At 34.1% G+C, this 21,650-nt stretch overlaps 4 protein-coding genes across 6 annotated transcripts; 2 read left to right on the top strand and 2 right to left on the bottom strand.

Moving 5' to 3' along the window:
• Nucleotides 1–441: 441 nt before the first annotated feature.
• Nucleotides 442–9,180, bottom strand: LOC127262431 (nicastrin). Its single transcript, XM_051291108.1, has 16 exons — nt 8,926–9,180; nt 7,848–7,967; nt 7,650–7,764; nt 7,311–7,393; nt 7,153–7,229; nt 6,246–6,323; nt 5,802–5,873; nt 5,633–5,706; nt 3,840–3,972; nt 3,664–3,735; nt 3,317–3,436; nt 2,553–2,624; nt 2,267–2,404; nt 1,637–1,721; nt 1,090–1,522; nt 442–866 (listed from the first exon to the last, which is right to left on the bottom strand). The coding sequence occupies exons 1-16, from the start codon at nt 8,999–9,001 to the stop codon at nt 608–610; spliced, it is 2,007 nt and encodes a 668-aa protein (XP_051147065.1). The 5' UTR covers nt 9,002–9,180; the 3' UTR covers nt 442–607.
• A 2,064-nt stretch (nt 9,181–11,244) lies between these two features.
• LOC127261986 (uncharacterized) lies at nt 11,245–15,367 on the top strand. Of its 3 annotated transcripts, none has more exons than XM_051290439.1 (7): nt 11,245–12,050; nt 12,318–12,610; nt 13,046–13,104; nt 13,215–13,343; nt 13,435–13,570; nt 14,239–14,521; nt 15,246–15,367. In XM_051290439.1, the coding sequence occupies exons 1-7, from the start codon at nt 11,645–11,647 to the stop codon at nt 15,263–15,265; spliced, it is 1,326 nt and encodes a 441-aa protein (XP_051146396.1). In that variant the 5' UTR covers nt 11,245–11,644; the 3' UTR covers nt 15,266–15,367. The 3 variants fall into 3 exon arrangements, with proteins under 3 accessions (XP_051146396.1, XP_051146397.1, XP_051146395.1); XM_051290440.1 differs by having other exon boundaries at nt 15,206–15,257; XM_051290438.1 differs by lacking the exon at nt 15,246–15,367 and having other exon boundaries at nt 14,239–15,001.
• LOC127261988 (probable glutathione S-transferase DHAR2, chloroplastic) lies at nt 15,246–18,359 on the top strand. Its single transcript, XM_051290442.1, has 6 exons — nt 15,246–15,517; nt 16,233–16,323; nt 16,437–16,580; nt 16,781–16,898; nt 17,730–17,870; nt 18,056–18,359. The coding sequence occupies exons 1-6, from the start codon at nt 15,298–15,300 to the stop codon at nt 18,140–18,142; spliced, it is 801 nt and encodes a 266-aa protein (XP_051146399.1). The 5' UTR covers nt 15,246–15,297; the 3' UTR covers nt 18,143–18,359.
• A 108-nt stretch (nt 18,360–18,467) lies between these two features.
• On the bottom strand, nt 18,468–19,579 carry LOC127261987 (geranylgeranyl pyrophosphate synthase, chloroplastic/chromoplastic-like). The gene has a single exon (XM_051290441.1). It carries the CDS (start codon nt 19,561–19,563, stop codon nt 18,475–18,477), a length of 1,089 nt encoding a protein of 362 aa, XP_051146398.1. The 5' UTR covers nt 19,564–19,579; the 3' UTR covers nt 18,468–18,474.
• Nucleotides 19,580–21,650: the final 2,071 nt, after the last annotated feature.

Here is a 21,650-nt window from a genome sequence, read left to right as displayed (position 1 = left end):
TATTGACCACCAACTTAAATTTATCTCTAGGGAATTAATTCTTAATCAGCTAGCATATCAAGCTATATGAATAATTAGTTGTGGCATTCAGGCTTACTAATGCCCCCAAATACTTTAATGTGTTTGATGAATCACATTATTTATATATAAATACGGTAGTATACTTTGATGATATAGTTACATGTATAAGTGATTCTATTGAAACACACCTTTGACATTTACCTGTTGTTGTTTTAGACGTCTGACACAAGTGGACTAACAAGCATACTTAATCTCATTCCTTGTATCTATTCCCAAACCCTAGCATTATGTTATGCTTACTATTTTTATTATTTTTTTAAATTTATGTCATTGTCATGCCACCAACATTCCAACACCTTAATTAATAGGATTGTCACTAACCATAATAAACAAAATATTCTCAAGAAAAGGCTATAGAGATGAGATCTAACCACAGTTGTGGAACTTGAATGTTGCCATAGATGGATCCTTGTTTCTTTACAAATTCCTGCAATTGGATATCTACCCATAGTTATGAGGATAATTGATATGGTAGTTAGGTCAAAGAATCTCAGGGGCGATTTCAAGACAAAAATAAGGATGTCCATCAGTCCTGCTTCAGGGCTTTTCTGATCATCGTTCTACCTGCTTCTATCAAAATGTAGGATATAACTGTGACACCAATACCCAATGCCAATATCAGGTGGTCGTACGTGGTGCTCTGGATTGTGTATATCCTCACATTTATTGCATCCCAGTTGCTCTCCGTCCAAACGGGGTCCTCAACATTCGAAGCATTGCCTATGGGAAGCACAGTCCAGCCTCCCGATTCATACTTCAGCCGAGTTGAGTATGCAGGAACATATCTGGCATAGACAGACAGTAATCAACATCATACAAGGTATATACCAAGGTAAATATGTTTTGACAATTAAATTTACATTTCGTGCAAAAGTAATTGAGAGTGAATTCAAGTCTATACTAAGGAAACTGACAGCTTCAGATATGCGTGCTTCTCTATAAATATAACTCTATTGGATCAGTCACTACACCTATGCTATCAAATTTATAATAAATTCTAACCAATACCTGGTTGTAGAGATAACACAGACACCTTTCCCATCAAGCTCTGCTCCAACACACAGTTCACCAACACTGCTGCAGTCCTTTGGGCATGAAGAGCTAGCGTTTTTTGATGGGATGGACGTCTTGTCTGCCAAGAAGTTCCATACAAACCTCGAAATGTCCCCAGCATAAGGTGGGTATAGTGCAGAAGAAGGTTCTCCCAAAAGAACTCCTACGTAATGACTTGGGCAAGTTGTTGAGGGTGAAATATAGTGCTTCACCAGCCCACACGATAAGCCAGGTTCACAATTTAATAGGCAACCGAGAAGCTCCTCCACTAAAGTGGAATTGATTTTTATGCTTTTCATTACAGAAGGATCATTCCCACCTGCAAGAATGTATAGAGCACGGGCAACAAGAGAAGCAGCTGCTACAATAGATGAAGAGTTCACATTTGCTGCATGAAAACAACGCATGCAATCTTTAGCAAACACATTATAGATTTTACAACCCTTGTAGGAAGCTGAGCAGTAATACACATGAAAGAAAAAGAAATAGAGGAAAAACTAACATTGTTCATCAAGATGACTGTGGTAGAAATTGTTGCTAAAAGTAGAATCAAAATCTTCCAAGACAACGCCAGAAATCTGAGGTCTCTGCATTGAGATTAAGAGTTTACTTAGTTGAGAATAAGCCAGTAAATTATGGAACCACGAAAAGCTTTAAGGGTGTTTTTTGCTTGTGGATTAGACTGAGTTGTACTGTGATAAGAACGAGCTAGTTTATGAAAGTGATATGCTTAGTTTTCTCAACCTATTCTTATAGAATGTTTAAGTTGAATTCGCATTGATCAGTAAAATGCCCATAAAGCTTAAGCAGTAATTGGTTTGCAGTAACTCAAATGCACATAAACTATCAGGAGCACGTTATACAATAGAGCAGCCTTTTAATCTCTACTTCCAATTATAACTTAATGCACATATGATTTATGTGTAACATAGAAAACACTTGAATAAAAAATACACCGACACAACATTGATGTCAGGCATGCGCATCCATAAAAAAAAATATATAATATCTTCTTTTTATACCATACTCTGATGTAGTAACACTATGTTTAACCAACTAATTCTGCAGAGAATTTAATTGGTGAACCCATGATTGACCCAATTCAAAACATTTGTGGCATTTGATTTCTGACCTTTCTCATAAATGTCATCAATGAGGATGGAGGCACTCCAGGATTTGATCTGCTGGCGGGTTTGAGTACGATATTATCTGTTTTCAATGAGTCCTGCGCACTTTGTAGTGCCTCAAAGGTTACATCTGCTGAGCTTTTCTGCCAAGTCCATCGATAGCACAACATTCATGAAGTTCTAGTCAAATGCTTTATCAATGAGCAGAAATATAGATTTCGAGAAAATGCTGTGAAGGGAAGTACAGCTTCACACAATCAGATTAAGTTCATAGTGCAAACCAAGTCACACCTCTGTAGTATGAGTAAAAAATGTTCTGGTGCCATGAACAGAGCTCTTTCCAACTGATCCAATTTCCACCACCTACATAAACAATCATACATTAACAGAAACAGTACCAGAAAGCTTAGGGTGTGTTCAATTGTGTTTTAAAAGTATCTTGAAGGTATGTTAAGATATAATTTTTTTTTAAGTGTTTGGGAGTAAGATAATACAGTACTAGGTATTAAACATGATATTAAAATGGAAAATAGAAATAGATTATTAGGTAATATTTAAATAGATGTATTGGATGTGATGTTTATAGAGAGAAAGAATTTTGATGAATGGTGCCGAAAGGGAATTAAAAACATAAATAAACAGTGTAATTTTAGAAATAGTAAAATTTTGAATGGAAGATATGTGTGGGATGTGATATTTTGAATAGAGAAAATTGTTTTAATATAATACTTAAAATAAAAATTAGCATTTCATGTGATCTTGTTTTTTTTTTTTTAAAAAAAATGATGAATAATATGAAATCATATTTGAAAATACAGGTAAACAGAACCTTAGTATTGGAAAATGGTCAATAGCATTTCCATATCAAAATTGCTTTGAAGTTTCTCATTATCATAACATGGCTACAGCTAAGACAGCAGTGCTGTCGCCCTCAACCACATTACAGATTATTATGAAGTTTTAATTGATTAGATAGATGCCTGGAGCCCGGTCAGTAATGTACAGTCAGCATTACATATATCCTGCAATCAATTTGAAAAGTGGCTCAAGAGTACCGTTTCAATCTTAGACAAGTTAATCCCTTTAATGGTGTCTGATTGCTGATCAGATTCCAGAAGGAATCTCTGGCTTCCAAGATAACCCCAGGCTTCTCCAGTGAGGACCACAAAAACAAGCTGAAACCAAACAAGATACTTTCAATGACTCAGAAAGATTCAACAAGTCACAATTAGATGAGCTGCTTTCTAATATATAAACAGGGAGACCAGTAAATGCAAATGAACTGCATCTAAATATATCATTAAAAATGTCAATATTACTATAATTCTTATAGAAACTCTGGGCAGAAGGAATATTATTGTGATTTTTGCTTAAGGAAAATACATGGTCAGAAAGAACCAACCTGTTTGTTAAGTTTATCCAAATCTTTAAGATGAGAAAGTGCATCAGCTACAGCAAGCAATGCAATCAACCCCTGCACAACCATTTCTAAAATTAATAAAAAAAAGTTGACTATTCATTATATATCGTCTGTAAACAAAAAACGGAAACACAATAACAGCAGAAAATTTAACTTACTGATATAGGAGACTGTGCACCAAGGCTTTTGTCACGGAAAAATGATGCTGAATCCATAGATGTCATTGCCAATAAAATTGGTTTTTCCTTTGGTGAAGTCAAATTATTAATTGGTGGAAGTGCTGACCAGACACTGCTCTTCAAATTAAGATAGACATTAAAAATAACTAAGGCCTTGCCTTGTCGTATTTTAACCACCAAAACCATAATAATAATAATAATAATAGATAAAAGTGCCTTGCTACAATCTCATTTAGTAGTCAGTGCCCTCTCATTTTTCTTATATGCACTCCCTCATGGGGTCCACGATATTTATTATTATTTTTCATGAATTGTAATTCCAATGTTACCGGTAAAAAGAAAGTTACTAGTAAATTTTTATTTAAAGATGTTTTTACATAATTTTTTTCAATATTTTCGTGTAATTTTTTATATTCATGCTATTATGTATTTTAAATATATTTTTTTATATTTACCCTAACATTTTTTTTTCTTCATTTTTACTATTCAATTCAATATTTTTGTATAAAAAAAAAATCAGATTTAGCAATTTTCTTTTGTTCAAAACATTACATCTATCTATATATGGCATTGCATGCATGTATCCAATGATGTGTATATCATTAGTGTAGAAAATATAGAATATATAGTACATATCAAAGTGAGACCATACATATATAGCAAATGGAGTACATGTGAGGTGCAAATGAAGTATATAACATATTTTGCAAATTTAGGTATATAGGCGTAGGTGTTTACCAGTCATTTCTCACTTATATAAAATTGTGTTGTAATAGTGTAAGCAGACAACACATTACTTGTTAAAAATCTTAAGTGGGCCAAAACTTTAATTTTTTAAAGTTTTAACACCGCCCTTGCGACATAGGATTGCCAGCACATTCCCGCAACTAAGGATTGCTGCCACTAGAAACCTTAATTTGGCTAAAATTCTAATTTCTTAGGGTGTGTTTGTTTGTGAGTTTTAGTTTTTGAGTTTGGAATTTTAATAGTAAAAAGTTGAATTTGAATAGTTGTTTGATGTGATATAAGTAGAGGTTGATGTGATGTTTTAAATGTAAAATAAATTTGTAGTATAGTATAAAAAAAGAAAAGTAATTGTTTGATTTGATATTTTTGGAGTTAAAAAAAAAAGAATCTGAATAGTAAAAACCTATGGTAAAACCCACAAAAGAACACAACCTTAGAGTTTAGCACCCACTACAAAAGAGAATCAATTTAAAAGTTACAAAGATTGATGCTCAATAATGAAGTCGGGCCCATATTCAAACTCCACTTCCGGAATTTTTTTAATTTCCATGTCCCAAAAGATATTCCTGAGTTCCTTGCACCCATTCTTTTTCAGAGTTTAGAATTATATAATGAATTAAATGTCATCATACACTACTGAATACTGATCCTAAAATACAAACAAAATCTCTTAAGTAATGAATAACTCTTGTGAAGAATTTTATAATGTTTATGTGTTTTAGTGAAGCCAAAACATTCTACTATTATCATAACTATATTAATGGTCATGTTACAGACAATGATGAGAGAGAACAAAAACCAATTAAGATAATATAAAGGGAACCTTCATTACTCTGCAATACCATAACATAAACAAAAATAGAATAATTATTGATGAAATTAGAAAAAAAACTTTGATTGAAATTTTAGGCTTCGTACACAGAATTCTGGAGCATCTTGATCTATATACCAATTATCATGAGCAGTGAAAAGCACCATTCAAAACTTTTCAACCATAAAGTGGAGGTGGAATTCATGAGACTAACCTGTATCCACCAAGAGGAAGGCAAGTTCTTTCTTTTAAACAAGAGTGTGAATCATGAGTACCAGACTTTGTGGTCTAGTTGAGATAAAAATGGAAAGTGCACATTAATAAACGGATAATAATTGTTGTGACAAGTTTGAAGTAAATATTTGTCTTGCAGATTGCTTTACCTGCATCACTAGATCAAACTCGGCAACATTTTTAGTATAGGACCTTGTACTTTCTACTTTCTTTGAAGCAACCTGAAAATACACATTTATTTATCATCTAAAAGCCTCAAAGAAAGGGAGCAAAAACAATGCTTATCATAAGCTTGACAAGCAGAATATTTCCTCCCATCAACAAACATACAAACCCATGTCATATTTTTTCACCTTTAGTCCTAACTTCAAATATGTCGACAATAGTCACAATAGAGAATGACCAGTATACATGTTAGCACGCATAAGATACATTCAGCATATGTGACAGTTTAACAGTATCATCTGTCTCCCAAGGAGGTTATTTCCTCCATATGAAAGAGAGAGTATTATTTTCTAAAGGAGGATAAATATATAATTAAACTCAAGATTGATGTTGTATGGCTACAGAAATTTTTTAAAAAGGATAATTACCTCTCTTAAGATTGATGTGCTATTCTGAGAGAGTAAAAAAATGGGAATATTATAAGCTTTCCACATGCTTCCAGACCCCTGCAAATGGAACTAGTGATGCTTAATTCGCAGACACAGAATGCAACAGATTGTCCATGTGAGATTATAAAGCATATTTACATCACTCCCTCATTTACCTTTTCCTCCATATATATAACTGTATGTACCACATTAATTAATCATCTTAAGATCTATTCCTAAAAAGGAACTGAACTAAATACCAGCAAGTACCGGGGGGGAGGGGGGGGGGACACTGGGGAATAGATATATAAATTTCAAATCTAAGAGATTAGAGTGAAGATGCCATCCTTAGTCTCAAGCAGATGAAGTGAAAAGGACTTGTATTATGACATAGAAAGGCAGCCCAATTAGGTGTCATTACTGCTTGCAAAAGTTCCGTAGCATATATTTTCTAATATAAACAGTATAATCTATAATGTCCTTAACTTACTCAGCACACTGTTAACCAATTAATACTTATTCAGTTAATATCAAAATCTGATAGTATTTAACTTTTATTCTCAGAATAGGCCCATTCTGAAAGATGGCAAAAAATTAGTGTAAAGGATTCACCAAGCACAATAACATCAAGAAATGGAAGGAACAAAACACATTTATACCAGATATTCTCATGCACAACTCAGTATCACAACAATTTATTTAGTTTCAGGGTAATCATGAAAAATTCACATCTAGAGAAAAAAGCCCAGATACCTTTAAACCCTAGAACAATAAACCTTCAATTGAAGATTCCATGAATCTCATCACAAATGAGGTATGGCATAGCTAATGCATTTTAATAAATATATTACCGAGGAATTAAAGTCAACCAGTTAATATGATAACACAATCATTTATCACAACGTACAGATGGGTTCCACTCAAAATTATTGCTGTTGTATGGAGCAAACTCTGCTTGGGGAAACTTTACATCTGGAGAAAATCCTGGAAGGAAGAATAAGATCACTTTATGAATAATATTTTCTTCACCTAATTTAAACTAAAGAACTTAATGTATTGATTTACCCTTCACAGCATTTTGAACCTCGCTTCCTGATTCAACCAAAATACCAGCAACTTTTGCAGCAAAACCTGAATCTTCTGTAATCCTGATACAGAGATGAAACATGATCAATTTCATGGATAAAATACTCGAGATTTGCAGTATCAGCCACATAAATATAGAGCATGAAATCAAATAAGATATTCAATATATGTCCAACACAAGCACAACAGTTTTTAACCCTATCTTAAGAATATATTGTACTACTATAGATGTCAGGGTTATAGGTAACTCCAAAAATATGTATCAAGTTCTGTAAGTAGTAAGCAAGTCATGATGATAAATAATACAAAGTTACTTGCCTTGAAAGTAAGCTTTCAAAATCTCCCACAGAAACCAGGATTGCAGCTGATCCAACCAACTCCTTTATGCTATCAAATTTGACAATTTGGGCTACAACTTTCCCACGGCCATGGTCTACAGAGCAAAGTGCTAGTCACCGAACAAGTGGAACAACAAACTAAAATACATAATGCAAAGGATTTGATAAAAGTACCAACTTGAACAACCAATTTCTCCTGAAAGGTTGAGCAGGCGTACACATGGGAAGCCTTCAACTTGTGTGTACATAGATTTCTCAAGATCAGGAACTGACTCAAATGAATTTGTCCCCTCTGAAACTGTATTTTAGGATAAAAGGCAGGACAAGCATATCAATAGAAACTATAATAAAAGCAAAAAGTGAAAACATGATAAAATGCTATGGCAGCTTGAAGTTGTTTTGTGGTGCTCTAACTGAATGCTATGCTAATCACACATAAAGGATAATACGTAGAAATATTATACAATTTGTCATTTATCAGTTCTGTTACTCAAGTCTTATTTAGGACCAAATTATATTGTTCTTGTGCATTTTATGTTGTTGTTTCGATGTAATATTTGTTGAATGTGAAGTTTTGAGTGAAAAATGGGTGTTAGATGAGATGTTTTGGAGAAAAAATGGTAGATTGAGTAGTAAAAAGTGTGTTGAAAAGCATGAATATACAAACCTAAGTATACGACATTTACAAAAACTAGCATATGAATCTACTGCAAGCAGCTTTCTATTACTCTTAGGTCTCAGCCACAGAATACAGAAACTAGATGCAGTTTAAATGGCTATTTCTTCACTTGGTACAGCTATAATTTTATCCTTTTGATCACCACATACTCATCAATTATGTAGGCATATTTATCAGAAACCTGCCACTAGCACTAAGTCACTTGCTTTCAGCAAGCATCTGTCCAACCATTGACAATAACTCAATCAGACACTAGCTAAACAAACAGTCAGATACACACACGGCTCATCACAATGTCAGCTGTAAAATCTGATTTCAGAACCTTCAAAATAATCCAATTAAATATTTTTGTTACATAAATCATAAATAAATAACACAGTCTCAAAATAATACCCTTCAGTACAAAGCATCATAAAAGCACCCAGTAATCCTAAAAGGATTGACACTAAAACAACTGCAGGAATTCCATCCACACGCTAAACCGGAAGATGGAACAACTATTGTAATAGAAAACAATCACTAAGGTGCAATCCTCAATAATTATTTCGAAAAACAAATGGACAGTGGGAAAACAAACCTGAGAAAGACAGACGAAAGCTATCGAGGAAGAAGAGGACAGTTAATTGCAGCAGGAGCTTGCGCTTGGAGCCCATGGCGTAGCAGACAGCAATTGCCGTTGTACAAATCTAGAAACCCTAAGCCATGGCCATGGAAGCTCCACTACTCATCAGATGAATCAGTTCCACCTTTTTCACTTCGAATCAAATTTTGATATAATTTTAATCCGTCACACTACGACTTGACATTATTTATTTTCGTGTATCGATTAACAATCTATTTCTTTAAAACTTATTAAATCTACTTAACAAATACTCCGTCTCCGTAAGTATGCGTTTGTTCTTTTAAGGATTTATATAATAGAAATAAATTAAAAATGATAAAAAAATTATAATATTAAATAAATAATATTGTTATTAAAAATAATATTTTATTAATATAATATTTTAAATATAAATTTAATTTTATTGTAATATAATAAATAAATAATTAATTAATTAGATATTTTTAAAAAAAATTAATAAAATAAAAATTAAATTTCACAAATAAATACACATCTATTTACATAAATACTATTCCTTTCATCCAAGAAGCAATATTGAAACTAAGGGTGCGTTTGTTTGGGGATTTTGATTTTGAGTTGGAATTTGAATAGTAAAAATTTTGAATTTGAATAGTTTGTACGATGTGATATAAATAGGTCTTGTTAATATGATATTTTGAATGTAAAATTAATTTTTTGTATAATATAAAAAATAAAAAATAGATGTTTGATTTGATATTTTTAGGGAAAAAATATTTGATGAATATTAGAATTTTGTTAAAATCCTACCAACGAACATACCCTAAGTATAATAAAGTGGGAATTAGGTAAATAATAAAGAAGAATTGTATATTTATTTTTATGAGATAAAATGTATTTATTATTTTTTATTTTAAAAATATTAAAACAAAAATATTACTGAATATATAAAATAGGGGCCAGGAACACCAAATATATAAATATATACTCCTTTTGTCTTAGTATAAGAGTTTTGCTTGTATAATCTTTTGTTCGAAACAACATAAGTCATACTGCAGAGCGTTCGAATTTGAACCCATAATTTTTACGATACAAAACACTCCCCACGCTATCACATTACACATTACGGGACAAGTAAGACTATAATTTTGATGTAGAGAGAATATGACTTTCTTTAAGCCAGTTTCTCCAAATTTTACTATTTGGATTATTCGTTTCTCGAAAAAAATATATTTTTTTATCTCATAAAATATCCCATCAAACATTATTTTCATACCAAATTCAAACTATTTTTTTTTTTTTCAAACTCCATAATGTATGTATACACAATGTGTATATTTCTCTATGCATATTATATATACTAGTTTGTGGGACAAGCTGGAGCGGACTACAAATGGGGCTGTTGATCTGATGCCGTCGTGTTTAGACTATCTCGAACCCATAACTTCATTTTTGTAGGATTTACAATACATTTTTCCATTTTTGCAAGGTCTGCAGTAACCCATCTCCAACCATACTCTCTATTTTTGCAGGATCTCTTCTCCAGCCATACACTCCATTTTTGCAGAGTTAAAAAATATTCTCTTTATATTTTATTTTACATAATTTTTAAAATTACAAATAAATTTTAATATTTTATTATTTTTATACATTTAAGTTATAATAATATTTTCAATTAATTATTTAAATATTATACTGAAAAATTATATTTATAAATATTTTAATGTATATTTAAATTAAAGCTTAAAAATATTAATATTATTAAAAATATAAATATAGATTAAAAAAACAATATTATTGGATTAAACACAATTAGTACAACATAACTAATAGGTAGAGTTACTATACTCTTCCCTATGTTCAATTAAAGCATTGACGTAGTTCAAAATAAGTTTCTCTACTTCTAAAACAAAATAAAATATAAAATAAAATATAAAAATATAATACAATTTTTTATTTTGTTGACTATATTTAAAAAATTAAAAATTAAATAAATATAAAAAAAATAGATAACTATATAAATAAATAGATAATATTTAAAAAAATATAGATAATTATATAGATAAATAGATAATTATATTAAAATAAAAAAAACTGCACCCTGCTGGAATCGGGTGCTACAGTATTCTGCTGGGTCTGTAGCACCCGCTGAGTCCAACCGGTGAATTCTGCAAAATTATCGAGTGGGTTGAAACAATTTTTTTTCCCCATCCTATAAAAATAGAGAAAATCTCCTTGGTTGTAGATGTCTTAGGCCTATTTCAATTTTGTGAAAATAAAATAAAATAAAAATATAAAAGCGCTAGCTGCACCGCCCTTCTTCAATTCAATTCAGCTCAGCACTACCATCATCACTTTGCATTTCCTGAAATGTCAACAACCTTCTTCCACCCTAAATTCGAAATCCGAAGAAAAATCTACCATCGGAAATGGGAATTTGACCGGTTGATTTCTTCCAGAGATGTTCTCCAGAATTTCGTCGATCTTTCCAACCACTCAGTCAATTCTTCCAACATTTCACGCGCCGTCCTCTATTCTTCTCCGCCCGCTCTTAATTACCCCCGCCGCCAAGCAAGCATGACAATAATCTTCCATTTTCTTGGGTTTAAGTTCTTGTTATTTTTCGCTCATCTGGATCCTCCATTATTTTTCTTAATCCTTGTCTACTTTGGAAATTAAGAAGAATCCTGAAGGTGCGCGCAATCTGTTCGATGAAATGTTTCTTTCCTGTGGAGTCGAATCCGTCGTCGTTTTGGGGTGTTTACGGTGGGCGTGGAAGCGCTGCACCCACACGGGCTCCGACGACAGTGCCGCCTGGCCCATCGCCACTGCCGACGAATTCGAAGCTGTGCCGCGCGCCTGCCGCCTGATCCTTGCAGTGTATGAGCCCGATCTCCGCCACCCACAATACGCACCTGTCGGGGGCTACGGCCTCAATCCTAACTGGGTGGTCAAGCGCGTCGACTACGAGCAAACCCTCGGCCACGCTCCTCCATACTTAATCTACGTCGACCACGACAATAAGGAAATCATGCTAGCAATCCGCGGCTTGAATATGGTTAAAGAAAGTGATTACAAACTGCTCATGGACAACAAGCTCGGCATGCAGATTTTTGATGGAGGTACGTAGTAACTGTTCTTTATCATTTTGCAGATTCCATGGAAATAATGTTTCCTTTCAATTTATAATTATCGTCAAAGAAAGATTCTCTCTGGTTTCGTTGACATTATTTTATCTTATTTTTTAATTTGAGTAACTATATATAGAGATTCAAATACAAACTACTGTCCCATTGTTACCATATTGCGTAAGGACACCTGAAAATAAGTCGGTAGAAAATCATGATGTTCTGTTATAATCAATTTTGTTTGTTCAATTTCTCCAACAGAGTATGTTCATCATGGGCTATTGAAATCAGCAATGTGGGTTTTCAATGCGGAATCGGACACTTTGAGGAGGTTGTGGGAGGAGAACCGGAAGGAATACAAGATGGTGCTCGCAGGACATTCGTTGGGATCGGGAGTTGCAGCTCTGTTAAGTTTGATCATGGCTAGTCATGGGGATCAATTAGGGGGCATTCCACGGAGTTTGTTGAGATGTTACGCTGTGGCTCCGACCCGGTGTATGTCATTGAACCTAGCGGTTAAGTATGCCGATATCATACATTCTGTCGTGCTGCAGGTGAGTGGTGTTTGCCTTTGGATTTGGTTTTATGTTTGGTAGTTTGATTTTGTTGAGGTAATAATGCAAAATTTTTGTTACATCATTAGCTAAAATTAGAATATCGGCAAAATAATTTCTTAATAAAAGAAATGGAAGAAGGAAAGAAGCAAAGGGCATCCCCGGGGCTCTTCACATTTCAATTTGAGAAGAGGAATATAGATATAGATATTTACTCAAGTAATTTGAAGCAGAATGGAGCTTTACATTTCTTAGTAGCAACACATTTTTTTTCTCTTGGTCGACATTTGCCATGACGGATTGTTGTATTCTATTTTGTATATTCACTAGGTTCTGGCTATGAATACATTCCTCTGTCTTGTTGAGTTTCATATGTTTAACTTTTGCCGAACATGTTGAACTAACAATGGGTTTGAAAGTTGCTGTTTTGTCCAGGATGATTTTTTGCCGAGAACACCCACCCCGCTGGAAGACATTTTCAAATCCATTTTCTGGTTGGTTTCTAAGCTAGTAAGACATGAAAGCTGTAGGAAAAGTTACTAATCTCTGCCTTTTTAAGTCTTTTTCCATTGTCAATTAACTTTAAAAATAATGTTGTCTACAGTTTGCCCTGCTTGTTGTTCCTCGTCTGCCTGAGAGATACATTCGTACCTGAAGAAAGAAAGCTCAGAGATCCAAGAAGATTATATGCACCTGGTCGGATATATCACATTGTTGAGAGGAAATTTTGCAGGTATAAAGGAATTGTGTCGAAACTAGTAAATTTGTTGTCGATTGCAGATAGAAATTAAAGCAGCTTTATTTTGATTGTGGTTAAATATCAGATGTGGAAGGTTCCCTCCGGAAGTAAGAACAGCTATCCCAGTGGACGGAAGATTCGAGCATATTGTGCTGTCCTGCAATTCTACATCTGACCATGCTATTATTTCCATAGAATCTGCGGCGCAAGGTGCCTTACATGTAAGTGCAAATGTTTCATTCATTACCTAAAATTTGTGAACTTCACATCTTATTAAATCAAATAAACATAATACAGTGGATCTGAAGATATATACGTACACACATGTATATACTGAATACAATAAAATCCATCAATAAATTATACAGTCAGTTCCTTTCTGTAACACACATAATTGAAAAAACCCGATTATTTGTTGTAATATGTAGATATAGGGTAAAAATAACATAGAAAAAATGATTCAAATGACTTCACGATGCATAGGCAACTTAACCAATTTAAGATTCAGTATTGAATATCTCTATATCTTACATTGATGTATTTTTTCTTCTACATTAGGGATATTAATGGTTAGAATCTAGATTGTTAGGGGACTGTTGGTTGACACCTGCCTCTAGATAAATAAATAAATGATGCATATCCCTAACAACTTAAGTTTTTAGGTAAGACGGTCATTTACATCATTAACAAGGACGATGCTACCGATTGAGACGAGGTTGAATATATATGAATCAATGAAACCACTTTGAACTGATTAATGCATTCAACTCAAGGCATATGACATCACACGGGTCGTATATGTGTGTCTGTATATATATATATATATATGTAGAGAGAGAGAGAGAGATGAATGAGGTATCTTAAAAAATTGGGTGCATGAGGTTTGCAGGATTTGAAGGAAAAGGAGTTGCTGGGGAGCAGAGGAAATACAATGATCACTCCACCCAAAGTGCAGAAACTCGACAGGAAACTGACATTAGAGAAAGAACACAAAGATGCATTAGAGCGAGCACTCATGTTCAATGTACAAACAGATCAATCTGATGAGAAGATGCTTCCACCTATGCAGAAAGGCAGTGATGAACAAACCGGGGAGAAAATATCGTCAGGTTGTGAAATTAATCCGACCAACTGGAACCACCTACTTGACAAGCTTAAGCTTTTCAACCCAGGTGAATATCGACATTTGCTACTATTCAACACACAATCTATTCAACAGAAGTGCTAATATTGCATTCATTTTGTTTTCTTTTATTCCTTGAATATGTATATATATATATATATGTATATTCTTCTGTACAAAAGCTAGTGTAAGTATTAGCGTTAAGTTTGTGTGTAGAGCGTTGCTTTCAAGTTGAAAGACATTTTGTGGCAAATTCGCCCTGTTTGGAGAAAGTGCCCCGAGATTAAATAATCTCCGGGTGAACTTAATACCTGCAAATTAAGCCCGATAAGACAAGTAACGAATCACGACACCTCTAACGTCACAAGTTTATTCTCCACACCTGGTGGTGACCTCTCGATGCATTTTTATTTTTTATTGTTTGATAACTTCATAACCCGCAATCGATACTTTTGGGTATGTTTTCGGATAAATTCTAAATATAATATCTTGCAAATTAGATCCAATAAGTCAATTTTAAATATATATTTGTCTTGTAATACTGTTAAATGGAATAAATATTAATAGTGTGCACACAATGAATTCAATATTAGAATAAAACAAAAATATTTGTTTAAAAAAATTATATAGTTAACAATAAATAAAATATATTATATATTGTCTTAATATATTTATATAATTTATTTTTTAAAAAAATAAAAATATTTAGGGTGAATTGTTTAACTAAGAACAGAGTGCTTATAAATGGAATTGTGGCACCAAATTTGCTGAAGAAAGGAGATCCTTGAGATAAGGCACGCAAATTCTTCTCTCCAATCCACAGAAATGGCGACGGCGAAAATCACACCGTCGGCAACGGCTATTTCGGCCACCTTCAAGCACCTTTCTCTACTCCCCCGTAGTACGCGGAATTTTGCTACTCGAATTGCCGTCCCCGGAACAGGCCGGGCAAAAAAGCTGGCCGTGACAATGTGCTCCAAAGCATCGGACCCGCTCGAAGTATGCGCGAAAGAGTCTCTCACTGTCCCCAGCAGGCTAGGAGACTGTAAGTGATTATCTTTTCAAGGTCCTTGTTTGTAGAAGCAATTGGAATAGCTCGTAACCTTTCGTTGCAGTATGATGAAAATGACTATTTCTGTTGGTGCCTTTGGTTGTCGGAGAATGTGTTACTTTATGGAGAGAGGTGTTTAGTGTGAATTGGTCAAGACTCAAGAGTATGCAAGTAATTTGTTAATTCGGAAGGCAAAGGTTTTCTTTTGTAGTGAATTGTGCTTTACAGCGCTGAGGTAAGTTTCGATGCCCAGTTTAATGAGTGGGTAAGATGAACTTGGTGAGTCTTGGTAATTTGAATTTTTCTAAATTTGATAGAACTTCAAATTGGAAGTGAATTCAGAACTCAAATTCGTAGCGTCACTGAATTTGATCTGCAATTACTTTTTAAGTTCTTTCTGAATATCAATTCGTTATGCTAAAAATTTGATTCCATACCAAAATGGATATACAAAGAATAATCTATTAATTATTGAAATTGTCCCTTTCGGAATTGAACTAGTAACTGGTGCCACCAACTTATATAACCTTAAATTGAGTTTGTTCTGATTCCAAATTAGTTTTATTTAAAACTACTTTCATACCTATTGAATTTGAATAACTGAAATTGGATCCGAGGCTGGTGGGTAAAAGAGTATCCACCTGCACAACTCTAGATATATGTAATTGGGGCAGCCTTTGTTTCTAATGTTTCTGAATCTTGTTTTCAGGTCCCTTTTCGCAAAGAATTCTTCTTACATTGGAGGAAAAACACCTTCCATATGACTTAAAGGTTGTTGACTTGAGAAATAAGCCTGAATGGTAATGTCTAACATAATTGCAACAATGCCACGTACTTGTTCTCATCGATATTTCTTAAAATTCAGTATATGCAGTATTATCTTCTTTTGAACTTATGCAGTTGTCATATTTAGGTTTTTGGATATTAGTCCAGAGGGTAAAGTTCCTGTAATAAAGCTTGACGAGAAGTGGATTGCAGATTCTGATGTTATTGCACAGATGCTGGAAGAAAAGTTTCCGGAACCCCCACTTGCAACGCCACCTGAGAAATCTGCAGTGTATGATTAAGCTTTTCATGCTTCAATGTTAAACTGTGTATTTTCTTGATTTCTTGTTGTAACGAAGTATATACATCAGTTTCCAAGTAAAAACTCAATTCCTTTCCACAAAATTTGATTTATGTCCATTTGCTTAAAAGTTTTAGTCAATTGTTGATTGTTGGCAACAGCCTTCATATACTTGTATTAATCATTATTAGTGGTTCGAAGATCTTCTCCACGTTTATTGCATTTCTTAAAAGCAAAGACTCCAATGATGGGACAGAGCAAGCATTGCTGAATGAGCTTGGTGTCTTCAACGGTTATCTCGAATTAAATGTGAGATATCTGTTCTATTTTTGTTGATTATAAAACCCTTTCGAATTTTGTTCTTTCAAAGGCCTTTTATTTTATTTAATTATTTATTTATTTTGCCTTCATGAAATAGTTTCCAATGTTTGCGGCAGAGTTGAAAAGGGGCATATAAAAATAAATGATTTCTTTGTGATGGATTTGTGCTATTTAAGTAAATTAGCTTTGAGATTATGGAACCATGTGCTTCTGATGTAGCTACACTTAATTCTGACCTGATTGATGCAAGACCCATAAATAAAGGGACATATCTCACATGAAATAGAAATGATCACTCGCACATATACTGTCCAAGTTGAAAGGACCTTCAGATGGAAAATGGATGTCTTCTGAAGATTAATTTTGAAAACAATAGGAGGTTTAGTTGGACGGTTACTCAAATAATATTCTAAAGTTCATGGACTACTACTTCAGGTGATGACAAGTTTTCAAAGTTGACATTCAACATGTTAATGCTAATATTTCCATATGCTGCTATCCCTCATCCATTATTGTGCCCAAGTCTTAATATGTTTGATTTCTCATTGACTAAATTCTCCCACTGTTAGGACTTACCAATGGGTGCGTAAACTGCTATCTCCCTCCCTCAATTCCAAACCAAATTGTTTTCTTGTGTTTTTAGTTGATCTTACCGGTCATAAGGGAAGCATTTATATGTTCTTGTGTTTTTGTTAGACAATTAAAAATGCTTGGTGAAATGCCTTTTGAAGATGCTGTGGCATGATAACACGATGATATGAAGGTTCATTTTTATTAATATCTAAATTACTGTGATTTCTTTGGTTCTCTGTTTTGCAGGGTCCATTCATCAACGGAAATGTAGTATCTGCAGCAGATTTGGCCCTCGCACCCAAGCTCTATCACCTAGAAATTTGTTTGGGGCACTATAAGAAATGGTCTGTCCCGGATTCACTTTCCTATGTGAAGTCATACATGCAGGTAAGGTCAATAAATTGCATCATCACAAGGTCTCGCACATACATTTTTATTTATTGCTTTACATTGCATGTTGGAGATCATTTAAAGACAATCGTGCATTTATTTACTCTGAGTGTTATCAGTATTATTTGTGTTTCAACTACCTTATATTGATTTCTTGAACATTGTGTGGTCCTGATGCTCAGACTGTATTCTCCATGGAATCTTTCATCAAAACACGAGCTTTGCCAGAAGATGTTATCGAGGGTTGGCGGCCAAAAGTAGAAAGTTAAGCAATCTGCTAGTTATTTGTAGCATTCTTTGGCTTCCAGTTGTAACTTAATGTATATGTAGTCATTGGCCATGCTATCTTATTGCAACATGATCATGCCCCGTGTCTTCAACTAGAAAATTATCTGGTTTCAGCCCTTGAGTATTGATTTAGGAATTTTGATGTACAAAACACTTAATTCCGTATGCTTTGATAAATATCAACCACTCTTGAGTGAATTTCCTTTGGGCAGGTTTATAATCAGTTTTTGTTCCAAAATGATCATATAACAAATTCTTGAGAATTTCAGCCATGAATCTGAGATATATGCGCAGCGCAGCACTTTGCCCTAGATCAATTCTGACGGGTAGCTAAGTAACCTGCCAAATGATACAGCGGAGCCGCCTTTAAAGCATCGAAGTGGCTGAGCTCGTCCACAGCTTTCCTTGCAAGCTCTCCAGCAAACTCCCTGGCCTTCGCCAGCCCCATAAGCCTCGGGTAAGTTGCTTTCTCTGTTGCCAGGTCTTTCCCTGCTGTCTTGCCCAATTGCTCTGATGACTTTGTCACATCAAGTATGTCATCCACCACCTGGAAAAGTAGCCCGATGCATCTTGCATACTTCCTAAGCGACTCTACCTCGGTGCTCTCCCCTCCACCAAGGATTCCTCCACAGACAGCAGCAGCCTCCAGTAGCATCGAAGTCTTGTGCACATGGATGTACTCCAGTTCGTTCAAACTGATCTTCTCCCCTTCACTGTCCAAGTCCACTATCTGCCCGGCAACAAGCCCTTCTGACCCGATTGCCAGTGCCAGCTCTGCAATGGCCCTGACTACTCTGCAATGCTCCACATTCTTAGTCTTTTCCGCAACATGATTGAAAGCAAGGGACAGCAGGGCATCCCCGGCCAGGACTGCTGTATCCTCACCAAACACCTTGTGGTTTGTGGGCCTCCCTCTGCGTAGGTCATCGTTGTCCATGCATGGGAGGTCATCATGGATGAGAGACATGGTGTGGATCATCTCAACCGCACAGGCTATGGGCATGGCCGTGGCGTCATCCCCTCCAACGAGGCTGCAGGCAGCAAGGCAAAGGATGGGGCGCACGCGCTTCCCGCCTGCGAGGAGGGAGTATCTCATGGCTTGGTGAATCTTCATTGGCTTCTGCAGTGGGATAGCTTCATCCAAGGCTCTGTTCACCTTATCAGCCTTTTCCGACAGGTATGCTTCGAAACTGAAACTTGGGATCTTTCTGGTGGTTGCTGTTGTTGCTGCTGGTGCTATGATTGACGAATTATTTGTGGCATTGGTGGGATGTGTTTTTGTCATTTTCTCACAGTAGATTGTGGGATTTTGTTTGTTTGGGGGTTTGTGTTTGAGGAAGCGTTTTTGTTGGGATGAAGTTTGATTAGTTACAACAGGGATGGCCTGTACAAGTGATGCCATTGTTGTGCTCTGTGATTGATTTGTGAGCAGAGGGAAGACACACACAGACATATATATATATATATATGTATTTATAGAACATTGGTGAAGATGCTGTTTTGTTCCTTAGGGTTATGCCATCAAACAAGCATTGGATCCTAGTCCTACTATGTCTATGTTTTAAAAACATTCATTATTTACATGATACGTCATTGGAGTGATTGAGGTTACTGTTAGTGAATTTATTTGTTTTTTTTATTGTGTGGCAATGATAGAATAATTATGTTTCCTTCTGATGAAATTGTATCAGTGTTTATATTTTTTGTATTGTTTAATAATATCATTTTGTTGAGTAATATGGGTTTTATTGATATATATATGTCGAAGATTCACCTTGAGCTTTCAGGTTGTACTAGAAAGTGTTAATATTGATGATGAATTTGTTACTAAAACAAAAAAGGTTCTTGTCATAATTTCAATAAATTCGACATACTTGAAATGTAAAAAGTGAAAAATAATGGGTTGGTAATAATATTAATTAGTTTTGACAAGCTAACAAATACTCCATTTGGCCTGGGGGCATATGGTTGCGTGATCTTGGTTGAAAGAGAATCAACTTTGACATATTCCCCCTACAAAACCCCAAAATCTGCTTTGGGTTTGGAATATAATTAGACATTAATTAATTCAATCCCAACACAATCAACATCCTCCCGGAACAATCAGATAGTATAGGGTTTGGACTTGTGACTTTTTTGTATTTAATTTAATATTTTTTAGATGAAAGTTTTTAAATGAATAGTATAAATTTTTGCCAAAATCTCTGAAGATTTAGAACAATTTAAAATTGACATTGTTACAGGATGTTGGGTTTTTTGTTATTAGAAATCAATATTATTTGTTTGGAATTAGTGGAAATAGCTTGAATGTAATTTGTTTGGAATTGATTAAAATTGATTGGATATAATAATTTGTTTAATATATTTTATTTTGGTTGAAATTAGTTTATTGTAATAATAATATTTATTATTATAATAAATGAAGTGGAGTGACCGAACTAGTGTGCGTAAATTTATAATTGTTGAACTAGTGTGAATTAGTGTGTGTAACTCCAAATTTAGACCAATATTGAGCACAGTGGGTCTTTTTAATTGAGTTATATAAATCAACTAAGGGCAAGTAAGAGTTGGAGGGAAAGGGATTAGACAAAATGAAGGAAAATGTGAACCACACACAGGACACAAACAAACAAAACCTCATAAATAAATAAATAAATAATTAATTAATTATTATTTTTTTTTTTAAAAAAGAAAGTAATGGACATCTTACAATTAAACACCTAACTGTCAAACCCCAGTGGGAGATGATATGTGGTTGGTTATATATATAGAAAACTTTTTTTGGATGTAAACTCCAAAGTGCTATTATTTCATTTATTTAATAAGCTCTTCATGTATTACTATTTAGTTTATCAACCACATAATTTGATGGACTTATAAACCCTCTCTTAATGCATATCAACTTTAGTTATAAAATCAGCTTCTTCTAGAAAAGAATTCTTTTATTTATTTATTTATTTATTTTTCAAAATAATTCTCAATATATTTATTTATTAGAGGCTACTAGATATTAAAATAATGTTTATTTATCTATCTCTAAAGTTCCATGCACTTTGATAAACTATTATACCATTGAAAGGATAACAATTTGTGTGATAGAATTTATAAGATACTTAACTAAACCCTAAATGGGAGAGATGTTGGTGCTATTGATTCCTTTCAACATAATAATAATAATAATAAAAATAAGATAAAATTGGGTTAGTGATGAAATAAAAAGTGAGAGAGCATTACTGTAGTTTAATAATCTGCTAAGTGTTATGGAAATATGCAGAGGCAAAAACCACTAACTGTAATTGTTAATCAACACTGCTGCTGAGCTTGCCACAACTTCAAAATATTACTCCCTCTGTCTTACATACCATGTCCAGGTTGCCGTTTCTGTCTGTCTCGCATATCATGTCATTTCCTTTTTTTGGAAAATGATTACACACTTTAATCTTATTTTAAATTTTTTATTTTTATTTTTTGTTAAATTTTAATTAAACT

This window comes from Andrographis paniculata, unplaced genomic scaffold (assembly GCF_009805555.1).
Source record: "Andrographis paniculata isolate CXL003 unplaced genomic scaffold, ASM980555v1 Contig65END, whole genome shotgun sequence".
Classification (NCBI taxonomy): domain Eukaryota; kingdom Viridiplantae; phylum Streptophyta; class Magnoliopsida; order Lamiales; family Acanthaceae; genus Andrographis; species Andrographis paniculata.
Note: the sequence above shows the minus strand (reverse complement) of the source record. Positions and strands in the feature narration are given on the sequence as shown.

Coding starts and splice junctions, on each gene's coding strand:
- LOC127262431 (XM_051291108.1), bottom strand. CDS start 9,001: ATGGGCTCCAAGCGCAAGCTCCTGCTGCAATTAACTGTCCTCTTCTTC. Junction 5,707..5,801: donor AGTTTGATCTAGTGATGCAG/GTAAAGCAATCT, acceptor TATCTCAACTAG/ACCACAAAGTCTGGTACTCA. Junction 1,523..1,636: donor CAGTCATCTTGATGAACAAT/GTTAGTTTTTCC, acceptor GTTTTCATGCAG/CAAATGTGAACTCTTCATCT.
- LOC127261986 (XM_051290438.1), top strand. CDS start 11,645: ATGTTTCTTTCCTGTGGAGTCGAATCCGTCGTCGTTTTGGGGTGTTTA. Junction 12,611..13,045: donor TACATTCTGTCGTGCTGCAG/GTGAGTGGTGTT, acceptor TGTTTTGTCCAG/GATGATTTTTTGCCGAGAAC. Junction 13,571..14,238: donor CGGCGCAAGGTGCCTTACAT/GTAAGTGCAAAT, acceptor TGAGGTTTGCAG/GATTTGAAGGAAAAGGAGTT.
- LOC127261988 (XM_051290442.1), top strand. CDS start 15,298: ATGGCGACGGCGAAAATCACACCGTCGGCAACGGCTATTTCGGCCACC. Junction 15,518..16,232: donor CCCCAGCAGGCTAGGAGACT/GTAAGTGATTAT, acceptor TCTTGTTTTCAG/GTCCCTTTTCGCAAAGAATT. Junction 16,324..16,436: donor TTGAGAAATAAGCCTGAATG/GTAATGTCTAAC, acceptor TGTCATATTTAG/GTTTTTGGATATTAGTCCAG.
- LOC127261987 (XM_051290441.1), bottom strand. CDS start 19,563: ATGGCATCACTTGTACAGGCCATCCCTGTTGTAACTAATCAAACTTCA.